The 14,572-nt window shown below is 37.8% G+C and overlaps 1 protein-coding gene across 4 annotated transcripts in view; it reads left to right on the forward strand.

The window, feature by feature from the left end:
* The window catches only part of pde1cb (phosphodiesterase 1C, calmodulin-dependent b), a 103,215-nt gene that overhangs the window by 65,291 nt on the left and 23,352 nt on the right, over window positions 1-14,572 (forward strand). For all 4 annotated transcript variants that reach the window (XM_039816539.1, XM_039816540.1, XM_039816541.1 and 1 more), the window contains one exon: window positions 13,980-14,093. In XM_039816539.1, coding sequence (XP_039672473.1) covers window positions 13,980-14,093 — 114 coding nt within the window. The remainder of the gene's footprint in view (window positions 1-13,979; window positions 14,094-14,572) is intronic.

A 14,572-nucleotide genomic window follows, 5' to 3' on the forward strand; every position in this document is an offset into this window, starting at 1 on the left:
ACTGTATACTGTATGTGACTATCAGATTGTAGCCATATTTCTGCTAGATATTTTTTAATTAAACTTTAATATTAATTTATACAATTGCAATGCCTTGATTTTAGTAAAGTTAGTACACAGTCATAGCCATAAATGCAATGGTACTAATAATTGGCTTAATTTCTTTCGGTGTTTCGGTTTCGGGTTTCGGTCTTGGTTTTTTCTTCTTTTCGGTTTTCGGTTTCGGCCAAGAATTTTCATTTCGGTTGCATCAATATATATATATATATATATATATATATATATATATATATATATATATATACTGTATATAAACATAAATATTATTTATGGTGCCAAATCATATAGCATTAGGGGCAATTAGAGCAATAGCCCCTCCAAATGTCTGTGCATGTCCCTGCTACACACACATATGGTACAACGACAAAGGTGTCATACTGTAGATATATTGAATACACTGAAGAGAGGCATATGTTCCATAACTGTATATGTTTATCATTTCCATGTGTGAAATGTTGGAGTGACAGGAGGTTTAGCTCGGTGAGGTCAATTAGTGCAGTTGGGTTGTTTTGTGCCAGGCCACTGAACCTTGATTACACACCAAGGTTTCTGTAATTGCAAATGTCTGTCTGTTGCATTTTAACAGACTTGAGTTGCTGTGAGGTCACGTGTTGAATGTTGTGCTTCACTCTGTTGGCTTTGCTAATCAAGTAGCAGAGAGAATACCAGGCATATTATCTGTACGCTGCAGTAGCATTTCCAGCTATTTATGCAAATTTGAACTACATGTTGCTGATTTTAGATAATGTACTCCCTAAACTTCCTACGAACAAAAGTTTCAGCGTTTTGTGATTATTTTATTATACAGATAAATGTATTTATACATGTTGTGTTTATCAAAAGACCAATGTTTTTTTTTTTATTTCTTATACTTATATTACACATTTGGTATACTGTACTTTAAATCACTGCTGACTAATTTCTAAAGTATACCACAAATTTGTAGGTGATTTCTAACCTTGCAGGCAACCACAGGTTTGACTGCAGAGACTTAAAACTTGTTTGAGATAGATGATTATTAATAATCATTATGTAATAATGTATTTATGTCAAAGCTATCATTGTGTACCTGTAAGCATGTCAAACATTTGTGTCTCTGGCAGCACAAGCTCTCTGTGACTGTGATGTGAAACAATACTTTTGTTACACTAGATTTCAAAAACACTTTCCCAATGTGTTGCTCAAACCCCCTTAAAACGAAAGGCAGATAATAGTACAGTCATTAGTGTGCCCATTAAATCCTTAATTATGCGATCCTGCAGTGGTGTCTACGTTCCAGTGCGCTCGCATTTTTTACTGCAAGTTTGTTTGCTTCAATTTGACCTCTTCTCCTCTCTACCCATTTTACCAACTTCTGCTAATTAATGGTGCGAGTCACAGTCTTAATTGGCCATGTCTGCTTTTTCAGGTTTCATGCATGTTTGGTGTTTGTGTTATTCACAGTCGCCCTGAACCTAATCACCTTCCTACGATTTGCGTGCAATGATTGTTCCTTCACTCGAAAAAAAAACAACATTTCCAACAATACACATCTGGTAATATTAATTAGTAATATATAACATAATTTCTTTGAGTCAGAGATAATAGAGTATAAGTAACGTTTTTTAACTGCAACTTTAATTTCATAATTATTCTAATTTAACCGTTAGATTAACCCAAATCCAGACACAAGATATCCATGTGTATTGAGTGAACCACCTGCATGTGTTCGAATTATAGGTTTTGAACACCATGAACAAACTTGTTAATTGAACCATTTGTTCTTTTTAAAAATGGCAATTTTCCTACTTATGCTGACTCCACTGACACTGTTTTAAATTACCTGGAATGTAATGTGTATTCCTTATGCACCAGGTAATTGTTAAATATCCTGCCTTTAAGTATTTTCCAAGCAGGTGGAAAATGTTCCTTCAGTTATGCCAGCACTGTGTTACTCCATATGATTAGTCAGCTCTCAGACCTTCCTCTGGCCGCTGGCCATGCTCTTATGTGCTCCAGTGGGTGTTACCTACTATAACTCTGTCACATGCTGACACCCACACATACTGTAGAACACACATACAGTACACACTCACACACATACAGGTACACACAGCTTGAAGTTTCTGTGACACACTGCTGTGTCGTGGTGCTGTAATGCTGCTTGTGTGCAGACTCAATGCGCTCCATTAAGCTGTTGGCTTTGTTTTATTTCCCTGCAGAACAAATGACTTCCAAGAAGTCACAAATTGCTTACTGGGATTAAAGAAAATGTAGTTTGGATTTAGAAAGGCATTTGATTCTTGCAGACACAACGCAAATACATACGCACTTGCTCATTAACACACATACAACAGTACAACCACTCATGCACTCATAACCACATACATATTATATTTATTACCCTCTCAAAACCTAGTGCTCTCCCTCTTTTGCCATTCTGTGTGACAGATATGGTGCCATACTCTCCATTAAGAAGCCATCTTTTTAAAGATGGTGTGGAAATTTGAATTTTGATAATGAGGACATCATAATAATTTTTTTTGTCATTCTAAGAGGTTTTGGTCTTCTTCCAAAAAATTCTCAACAATTTCTGACCCGCCAACTCAATGGATGAGGGTGCCATTAAATGGTGTCATTACTTTCCACATGATGTTGAAACAGGATGATGGGTTAGGACATAGCACAGCAAAGGATTAATTGAAAATGTAAACGAATGAGATAAGTTATAGGAAAAAAGTCTTGATTTTAAGGGAAGGCAGAAGTGCAGGAATGTACCTTTAGAAGTGGAAGTAGAGGTGTAGAAGTGTTCCTTTTTTATTGGGGATTGCCAAAGTCAGAAAGTTTCAAACTCTAGTTTATTACAACTTGAATCTTATTTCCATAGTTTTGGCCATCACTACTATTAAAAAAACAGTGGTTTAGATAATAAGTGTCTGATTGTCTGATTGCTTGTGGCTTTTGCTCCATCAGACTTCATTGTTATGTTATCACAACTAATAAGACAAAAATAAGACCCAAGGAACTGAATTCTAATCAAAACATTTATGTCATTTTTCTTTTGGCTGAGGGCAGTCTCCACTTTTATGATCTGCTTGAAGTAAAGCTTTTCTCGATATCAGCGATTGCACTTAAATTAAGATTCTTGAGCTGCAATATGAATTCATGGTGCTTTATTTCAGAGTTAAGCTGGATGATAAAAGCCCATATGGCAGATGAATGTGCAACCTTTTACAATGATGACTTGGCTGCTTTTAAATCAAACACCCTCCTTTTGCTGTTGCCAAATGGTCCATTGCTTCTCATTGAGTCACTATGTGCAGGCTGAATTGCTGAATCAGTTTTTTTTTTTTTACGGCTCATATCTTTATGTCCATATTGGTGTGACCATGGACGCATAAAAACATGATTGTTGTCCTGTTTCAAATGCTCTGTAATATTATTCTTTATATTTTGTTAAAATGGGTCATATTGTTAATATAGTGAATGTGCAGAAAATTCACATTTCACTTTCACACACTAAATGCTGTGCTTACATACATTATAGTATAGGCCAATGTAACGTTGCCAACAGCAATCTTTTACACTCTGGGCTCCAAATGGCAGCAAGAAGCAAATGGTTGAAGGATGTTTGAACTCCATAGCCAGAAATATCACAGTACAATGTAAGCAAACTCCACACAGTCCGTTTATATTTACTAACCTACCTGTCAGTCAAAAGACTTCTATCCAGTGGGTCAAACCAGACACCTGAAGTTCATTTGAGTGGAGAGGGAGGGAGTTGAAAATGGAGAATTCAAAGCATCTGAACCAACTGTCTTTGCCCTTCACAATCCACTTTAGATAAGACTGCCTTTTATACACAAACGTCCTGGCTGGAGAAGCTTTGAACCGAAGTTCAAATGCTGCACAGCTGCATTAAAGGTACTAAAAAAAAACCTTTATAGCATTACATGGAGCTGACGACTGAAGGTGGTGTTATGCAAGGTTTAGGTCAAGTGGTAACTTGTGTAATACTGGCATGTTGTCTCTGTTTTATTTACATGCTGCACAATTTGGTGTTTATGCAATATCTCGGCACATTATTACAGTAATATGTACTGGTACGTTGATTATTTGTATCTGCACACTAAAAATATTAGGTCAGAATTGCCAAACGATGTTGGGTGGTTGTTTGTGTTATATTCTTTATATTACTGTTGGGTTATTTACCTGTTATAATCTACTCTAGCTCTTCTTACATGTAATTGCTACTTACAGTATTGTTAATTATAACTTCTTTGCAGGTTTGAATGCACATTGTTTTGTACAACTAACAGATTTGTGACAGTTTATCCCTTGTGTTGTCCTTCGGGTCCCAGTGACGCAAAGGACAAAACAAGGGTTATGTACTTTTGTTTACTTTGTTGAGAATTGCTCTCTAAACCCTGTCTCTTGTAAAGTAAGTAAGTAAGTAAGTTTATTTCTAGAGCACATTTAAACACAGTTTAAGCTGACCAAAAATGCTGTACAAACAAGCACTAAGGTGCTGTATTAACCCTTGTTTGGTTGACAACACAAGGGTTAAATGAGCAGTGTTTCAAACATTGGGTCAAAAATAACCCAGTGGGTAGAGTTAACCCATTGTGTCGGTGCTATACAGTATTTGTCAAGTTTTGAGTGACTTGTGTATTACATAATTGCTAATTGTGTTCATTTTCAGTGATAACACAAAAAAGACTCAAAATAGCTCATGGTTTCTGTTTGGTGTCTTGCATTAAAGGTGGATATGTAACAATGAATGGACAGAATTACAGGGTCTAATCACTGAATGTATAGTCTTCCTTTGTATCCTTGTTGTATTAAACTATTATTATTATTATTATTATTATTATTATTCTCCAATATTAACACTGTATTTTAATCCTTTTTTGTTCTCATAGTGTTATTTAAGTTTTCTTTTTTACTTTGTCGTGTGGATTTGATTGGCAGACACTGACATAAGTGGGCTGCATTCAGCCAACCACTGATCTCTTTTAAGGTTTCTTCTGTCCCCCGCCATTCTTGTCACATCTGTCATGTACAACCTCCCACGGGAAAGGCTTTGTTTAGAACAGATATAGGAACTTTTTGAAGGAGTTACCAATATTGTTCAGAGAGTGCAGCTGGCTTGCACTGTAACAGTATTTGTAATTTTAATAAGAGCCATCAGCAGCAGCAGAAACATTCAGCCAGAGCCTGCTGTTGCTGTTTTCACCCAAAACTGAGTGGCCACCAATGCTCAGTGTGGGTGTCACATTAACATTTGTATTTACATACCATTTAGACATTTAGCTCATGCTCCACAGCAACACTCAATGAGAGAGGATATTTTAACAGGACGCACTGGCTCTGTAATATACATGTTTCTGAATCCGAAGACAATAATTGGCATTGTACAATAATGTATTTCATTTTTTATATTTTTTCTTTCCAAATTTGTGCAGAAGTATCAAAAGGTAACATATTGATAAAGAACATCTCTTTGAGCTTGCTTTTCTGTAAAACTAGACAGTTTCCCCCACATAAGTAAGTATTCTTCACTTATTCTTCACATTACTGCTGAATTATTTTTATTCATTTCAAGCTAAAATCTTTTTTAATTTTAATTTAAATTCAAAGAGTGACATCTGTGAAAACCCCTATTCTTTCCATAATGCCATCTACTTAAGTAGAAACAGGTTCCATTGAAATTAGGCTGAAACTATCAATTATTTCCATTACTATTATTATTATTATTATTATTATTAATAATAATAATAATAATAATAATAATAATAATAATCATTTGCTCTATAAAATGTCAGAAAATAGTCAAAATTAACCATCACAATTTCCCTGAGGCCAAGCTGACATCTAGAAATGTCTTGTTTCTTTAAACCAACAGTTGAAACCTCCAAAGTGACTCAGTTTACAATCACATGAGACAAAATGAAGCAGCATCTCACCCCCCCTGAGAATCTGGAACCAGATAATGTTTGACTTTATCTTTTCAACTCTAATTCAAATTTAAATCTTTAAAATCTCTAGTACTCTAGTATTTTATTGACTAACCTCTTCTCCTCTACAGTCACAAATCACGGTGGAGGCTGCAGAATATGTGTAACCGTGGCTTAACTAAGTTATCATGTTAATACAGGCCTTGTTCCGCTTATCAGCCTGAAAACCTGTGTGTGTTCCCTGAAAGTACGCTAATCTCCCCGGGTGATTACATTGACCCCAGGCCATTGATTACACACCGTCTAGGCTGGAATGTCATTGGAACACAGGCGGTGACCAATTTTTGCATCTTGGCAGCACTCTCTGCTCAACCAACACCATTTATCCTCTCCCCTGCTTTCTGTTGTGTGCAGAACAAAATAGGTTCTGACTGTTGTTGTGGCTTCTCATAGCAGAAATGGTTTTTATTATGAGTAAGGTCAGAATGGGATATATTTAATTTTTTTAAAGGTTTGGCCCTGTGGTTGTGCAAAATATGTTTTTTGCTTGAGTGACAAAGCAATTGTTAGAGGAAGGAAAAAAGCTGTTGCTACGTTACCCTCTGCTGTTTAATTTATCTTTTTTTCATGTTCACTTCTGGCTGTCACAACAGCTGTCAAGAGGTTGAGCATTGTGGAGCCCCACTGTATACTGTTGGGTGGCTCCAGTTTGAAACCAGTCCTTTCTTGTTTTATTTCCATTCTTCTCTCTGAGCAGGTCAGTTGAGGCCAAAGAACTGGAGGCAATGAGAATAGATGAAGAAGATGCTCTCTTTGCACTCTGCTCAGCCTCTCTGAGGGAAAACAAATAAATCTCTCATCTTCAGATACAGAGGCAGACAGCTGGAGGCTCATGTCTTTGCCTCGCTCTGTCACTGACCTGTTTCATCTAGTGGCCACTGGAATTTTGGCGGAAAAATAACCGTGAGACAATATTATAGATTTTATGAGTTAAGTTTAGGGCTGTCAATCGCTTAAATAATTTATCGCGATGTATGATTGTCCATAGTTAACTCCAGATTAATTGCAAATTAATCACACATTTATGTACTTTAATGCTCTTATAAACCCATTTTTTTAAGCAGCTCAACACAAAACAATGGACTTCATGCATTACAGAAACAGACACATTGTGCAAGTACAAATGTGCATTGGTCAGCTTAATATATCAATGTAATTGTGTTTAACCTCGTGGGAAAATTAAGGCTCACAAAAAACAACCCCCTTCTTCATAGTGGGATCAAAACAGGGTGATACAAAAGTAAATTAAAACAAACACTAAATAAAGTGTGAGAGAAACTGATGGCTCGGTGGAGGCTATGTGCGACGCTATGCTGGAATGGGAGTTGCCTGGCAGCTGCAATCATGTTGCGTGCACTATCAGTGGTCAGTGTGTTGACTTTATGTTCAATGTCCCACTGTCTGGCTGGAAATTGATATTGAAAGTCTGTTTGCAATTCTGTTTAAAAGTCCTGAAGTTATATGACTTGGAATAAAAAGCAAACAAGAGCTTGTATTCTGCTGTATATTCTGCTGAAAGCAAAATACTACTTTTCCGATCATAAATGCCTTATTCCTACCTAAAAAGCAATGTTGCTCTGACCTTTGCAGTTCAAACAGCTTTGATAAAATTGCCATTATCCACTTCCCAATGTGGCATGGCACCTTAATTTCTCCCATCATGACACATGCCAGAATTGTTTAGGTGGATTTCAACACCATGATATCAGAGCTCCTACAGGTCAAGCTTTACCAGCTGACCCTGCCTGTCAGTGAAATATTGAACTGTCACAGGAGATATCACATAATAAGTTTGAGAAGCACACATAAAAGACACTGACCTCCAGTAATGGAGCTGGTCTGCTGTGGGCTGTTTCCTCCTGCAGCTCTAATAAAAGCTCTCTGTAAAACTACACAAGTTTGCAGATGACACTGCATTGTTCAGACTGAAACGAGAAAGCAGTTTGAGCTGCGTGTATTCTGATACAGCCATGACAAGTTTATTTATACATTTATAACTCACAACTTTGTCTTAGAGGGCTTTACAATCTATACAGAACATATGATATGTCTTTATATTTAGACTCTATATTCGTATGAATTAGTGTGTAGTGATGATTGTATATTTCAGTAGAAGACCACAGTCTCCATGCTTAACCTTTAATTGATACTTCACCCAAAATCATTGCTGTAATCGTTGGCATATCAAACATTTATTTTATTTTAATCTTTTATTGAAAACAGCAGCTTTTGTTTTTTAAACTTTCAGAGAGAATGGTGACCTCAACATGTCTGGTCATTTCAAACCACTTTTCTGCTCTCCTTCTGTATGCTCAGTGTGTTTCAACCATTCACATTTTGCTTATGCTAAAGCTGGAGTGCAGCATTTTTTTCCCCCTCTGGCAGTGAAAGTAATTACAAAAACACTGTCAACGTGCTTAAGGAAAGAAGTGAGATTCATAATAATGCCATGTAGCTGTGGTCTCTACACACTTCTTGACTTTGAAGGTATTGGGTAATACAGATGACATACTGTGTAACCAATCAGACAGCCAGAAGAAACAGTTATGCTGTGAAAAACTATAAGTGAGCATGAGCAAGGTTGGTTCGAAGGCACTTTGTCTACTGCTCATGTAACGACATTGTTGTGGAAACTATTCGTTCTGAGCACAAATAAGCTGTATCAGCATACTTCCTGTGTGCCAGCGCAGGAATGTCGCCACAGACACCAGACACCAGACACCACAACTCTGGTACACTGAGAAATACAGAGAGCTTTCCCTGGCGGCGATTAGTTTAATCAGCATTGAGTGAACTTGTTTAGCACAGGCTTGAATGTAACAGACCTTCATTTATATGTAAAAGTTCCGCACTCTGGTGTTGAGCTCAGCTCATAACGTGTGTGCTGTATAAATGTTGGAAGTCACATACAGAAGCAACTCCTTCCAGTGCCTTCACCATATTTATCACTACTGTCATCTGTATCTCACGTATATGTATTAGCAATATTCAGTTTGAGAAAAAATTTATTTCAAGGCAATATTCTCTATATACACTTAATAACCTGTTTATATTTTTACACACACAAGTGCCAGTATTTACATGTATTATTATTATTATTATTATTATTATTATTATTATTATTATTATTATTATTTACAATACCTGTATTGTGCTGCTCTACAGTGTTACGGCTGCATACCTTTATCTGCTTCATTAGCACTTAAAATTGAAAGCATCTAGATCTGAAACTATTATGCGAAGGTAACACCAAATTCCTCACATTAGGCTGGAGGAATTTGAACTCTATAAAGTTTATGTCCAGTATGTCCTATTCCCATCAGACTGTTTTTTATTGGTTACTTATCCTTTTACACTTTTTTATTGTTTATAACTATTTTAATCCATGTGATTCAACTTGTATGGCTTTGTAAAACTATTAGCTTACATAAAGTAGATTCCCTTTAAGCTGCTGACAGCTATTTTAAGAATCATAAGGAAGTGAATGGATGAAGGGTAAGCTCAACTCTAGAATCACAGCATATGTCATTTGGTTGGCACTAAAGATGGTTATTAAGAACGGCTGTGTGCCATGTGAGCTTCCCTGCTAAGAATAGAAAAATACCATACCTCCTTCAACAAAGCTGCTTGTCAGACTATAATTCAGCATAAATGTTGAAATGTGTTCAGTTGGTATTTTTCTTTGATGTTACTTCCTGAATTGCATTGGTGCTGGCATGCTGTGCTTACTTGGAAAGCCCTTGTTGAATGACATTAGCACATGTACTGACAAAATGTCTCTTCTGGTGACTGCTTCTGTAAAAAAAGGCTTTGAAACAGGCTTGTTGACTTTTGTTTGGCTAACAATAGACAAACTAAAAGGCCAATCAATTTTCGTTGTTTAGTCAAAAGATTAACCAGATGTAGAGTATCCAGGAGGGCTTTAGTGAGAATTAGGTTAAAATGTTGAAAGAAACAATTAAGAGAAAGAAACACTTTTTTCCTCACATCTCTTTGTGCATTGCAGGATGCAGGACAGAAGTGAAAATCTGATACAACCGTTCAAAAATAAACTTTATCGAGGCTGTATGGCATTGAGCCACTTAGGCTTCTTTTTAAAACTAAAAACAAAGACTTGGGATGAAGAGCCCAGTGCCAAAATGTACAATAAATCCATGTGTCTGCCAACCAAAATAAAATTGGCTCATTTCACCTGCTGTCAGGAGGCAACACGCTGGGTTAATAGTTCAGGTCAGGCGGGCAGCAAAGTAACTCCTGGGCACAGAGCCAATTTGGGAAATTCAGGATTAGGCCAGAGAAAAAGCTGGGGAAAAAGATAGGGTGGAGGAGCAACAACCATGTTATTTTCTATGGCTTAAAATGTAATGGTGTGGCAGTGAACTCATTTTCTTATTCCTTTCATTATCCACTTCTTACTCTCGATTTAAGTGCTCCATGGGAAGTTAAGAGAGATATTTCAGCATGTGAATGAGGTGTTGTCATAGCTGAAGGTTCTCTATAGGCTTACGATTTCTAGTTGCTCCATGGACCAGTTTTTTATGAGTGTTTTTTTTTGTTTATCTAATGCAATGCAGTCCTACCAATCCGGTCACACTATTCCAGTAACCAACAGGTGGCGGTAACACGCCAAGATTTGCTGCAATGTGCCAGCCAAGGCAGGGAAGACGAAGACTGCAAGCTAGCAAATATGGCTGTTAAAGGAGAACTCCGGCCAATTTTTATGTGAGTACTGTCGATAGAAAAAAATCGGTTCTAGCAAGCTGGAGTTGCTGCAGCTACGTCTAGAGCTCCCAGTTAGCTAAAACGGCAGTTGTGGGGGCATGTTCTAAAGAATGCCTTTGTGTCTCTTAACAGACACAAAATGCAATTAAAATGTCTGTGCAACATGAACAGGGCCCTTATGTGACATCAAGATGCTTTTTCAACTCAGACATTGTTTAAATTCACCTACCCTGTCTCGATCCGTTGGCGAGTAGGAGGCTTGGCAGTGGCGGACTGTGTGGTAGTTCCCTTAGCTGGGCTAGCAGGCCCGACCGGCATCCTTGCTTCTGCTTTCTCTCCCGTCCCCGCCTTCGTTGCCAGCCGCTGCCGACAACAATCCACGAGTGCCCGGTGGTCTGGCTATGTCCTCCAGAGGACAGATCATGCCTTTGCGAGAAAAACTTGAAGTTTATTCACCTAAAAATTGGCCGGAGTTCTCCTTTAAAGCAACACTAGAGAACTTTTCCCTCTTCGGTTCCCCTACAGGTTGGAAGCGGAATTGTCCATTACATTACATTGTCCAGTTCATTCGAACTACAGATCCGCTACCCGATCTGGCATACTTGCATGATGAAATGTAATGGACAATTCCGCTTCCAACCTATAGGGGGACTGAAGTGGGAGAAGTTCTTTAGTGTTGCTTTAAGAAGGCTGGATTTAAAATGTTTGTTGGACCTCAATGATACACACAATGCATTTTGGTGAGTAACACCAAAAAACAAAAAAAACAACAACAAAAAAACACTGAATGTGAACCGTCAGTCAGACTGCAAGCCTATCAGTGTGCTACTCTGGAACCTTTTTTCGCCCTGCAAGTGAACATACCTTTTGTTTGTTTACAAGAAAACTCCACTTGGCCCCTTTCAAGGAACAGATCTTGTTCATGCAATCTTTCTTCTTCTTGGCAACACTAGAGGCACGGCTCTATGTCAGTTTGTCTGTTGGTTGGTCGGTCCAACACATTGGTCCAGGCTGAAATGTCTCAACAAATGGATTGCCATGGAAATGTGTACAGACATTCATGGTTCCCCAGAGAATGTGTTTGGTGATCCCCTGCAGGTCGATAGTTTGGATTCAGAGTGAAATGTCTGGACAACTATGCCATGAAAGTGTAGGGTCAACGCTGCATGAATATGGAAATTATAACTGTGTGGCTCTTTTACAGAGGTGTACTTGGTGAAATACCCAGGTTATTTTCAGCATTTCCTACCTGATATTGCACAGCAGATAGTATGTCAGTGGTTCACATTGAAGCCGTGCAGATCTATAGACACAAATTGCATGCTATACCTCTATTTTTGAGGGCTTCTTTTAACATTCAAAAGAAAGTCGACTGAGTGTTGAAAATGATCTGGTGTAGAGGGTGTTTCACTGCTGTGCACACAATACATTTAGGCCCCAACCCCAACTTTGGCCATAACAATTTTAATGAATGGAAAATACATTTATGAATATTTAGATTAAGGCATTTTTATTCAAGCTTCTTCACAGGAATATTTTAGAGCCTTCACAATAATTACAACCGCTGCCAGGGAATACAATCAATGAATGCATCTAAAACCTCTTTTCCTTCTCCACCTTTCTGCTTAATAATTCAACAACAAGCGTAGCCTCTGCAGGCATTCACTGTGAAAGTGAGCGCGTAACCTCCAGCACAGCAGCTGGTGTTATAGTGCAAAAGATTGCAGTGTGCAGAAATTGATGTTAAGTTGCTTTGTTCTTTAGTGTCTATTTAAAGTGAGTTTTTGCCGGGGCTCGAGAATATTTGTACACAAGTGAATTGGTGTTGAAAAGTATAACAGAGAGAAGATCGTGTTTGATCGTTTCAGTGATAACACACTTTCATTTTTTTTTTCTCAAATATTACATTTATTCAGTTATGTTCAGGTAAACCTACACCTACATTTTTCATGTGTAGGAAACGTTCCTCATTATGCTTCAATGTAAAATCACCTAACTGTACACATAACACTGTATAAACTCAACTGGTATATGTGACAATTAGCAGTGAACTAATTTATTTAACTGTCAGCCACAAAACCCGCAATTGCTTACACATGTCTGCCACCATGAAAGCGAAAATAAGTCTTCATAAATTACTGTTGGAGTGCTCAAGATTACAAAAATACTATCTGAACCAGTCAAGGGCAAAGCAAGTGACACTGACCTAGTATTGCAGGCAATCTTATAAAATTGAGTTGTCGATGGTGTCAAAAGCCACAAAGGAGCACATAGAACTGCAATATTAAAGCTATTTTAATTTTAAATAGCTAATGCATGCAAATGAGTCCAAACAGAGCCCGCGGACATTTTTACTTCGTCATAGCAGGAACAGCACAGGTGGAACTAATAACATTAACGATGGCTTCATTCCAATTAAGTGTCCCAGTAGTGAGCCAGCGTGCACGATACCAGAGCTCTGGAGCTACCTGACACATGCAGTTATTATTAATGGTATTAATTACACCTGTGTTTGACAAGTCAGAATGTCTCTTATAAGACAATGTTACACTTATGCAAATCAAGTAATTTAAGGATTTTTTTTTTTTTTTTTTAGAAAAAGACTCCCATGAACTTAAAGGAGAACAGTATGAAAACAAAGTGTATATGTCCCATCCTAACCCAACTTTTTGGTCCATGTAGTGACTCATTTCACTTTGTTGATGCTTTTGTTTTTTTAAAGATGATTATTTTTTTTTAGGGCTTTTATTGCCTTTATGATAGCTGGAGAATGACAGGAAAAAAGGGGGGGGGACAGAGAGAGAGAGAGAGAGAGAGGGGGGTATGAAATGCAGCAATGGGCCACGGATTTCAAGGGAGAGTAAATTAAATATATTAAAAATAGAAAATAACAGTTTTCTCTGGTTTTGTTGGCTCCCTGCTGACCAGTTTTATATGGATGGAGAAGGGTGCACTCAATATCACAATTAAATTAATCATATTGGTCAGATAGTATTATGTTTGCTGTCTGTTGCTGTCCCACTTTGTGATTTAAACCAAGAGGACAGGTTTATTTTCACAAAAGAAAACAAAAACATTGTCTAGTGCACCAGCAACCCAGACCAGATTAATCTAATTCAATCAGTTGCAATTAATTTCTCATGTCAAGATGGCAGGGGGAGTAATCCCATTTGTTAAATGACTGTTGCATCTCTGTTTTAGATTACGATGTCTGGTGAAGCAACTGGAGAGAGGAGAGGCTTCCCTCATTGACCTCAAGAAAAACCTTGAGTATGCAGCGTTGGTGCTGGAATCCGTTTACATCGAGGAGACGAGGTAAGAAAACAGTAGCTTTTTACAGTGGAACAACTATTGACATGGTTCATTTATTGAGAACAGCACTGACAACAGCCAGACTTTAGAAAATGGATAAAGATGATTAGTATAGCAATTTACCTGCACTGGAATTCTAGGTTTCCTTTTAACCATTATGTCTCCCTGCTTGGTTACATGTAAATGTGTAACAGGCAAATTGCAAACCCTATCCTAACCTAACTCTAAAGTACTACTGTCAGGATCCGGCTGTGACTGACTGCCTTTGTGCCACTCTTGTGGACATTTTGTGTATTGTGTTGTGATTTGTGCTTGTTGCTGTGTTCCATGTGTTCTGTGGTTACCTGTCTGTCATGTGTCTTTGTCTCCACCCATCCCCTTATTTGGTCTACACTTCCTGTCTTGTTAGTTTCCCTCCAGTTCTGCTCTCACCTGTTCCCAATTGTCTTGTTAGTTTCCCTCCAGTTCTGCTCTCACCTGTT

The sequence above is a fragment of the Perca fluviatilis genome, chromosome 11 (genome assembly GCF_010015445.1).
Source record: "Perca fluviatilis chromosome 11, GENO_Pfluv_1.0, whole genome shotgun sequence".
NCBI lineage: Eukaryota > Metazoa > Chordata > Actinopteri > Perciformes > Percidae > Perca > Perca fluviatilis.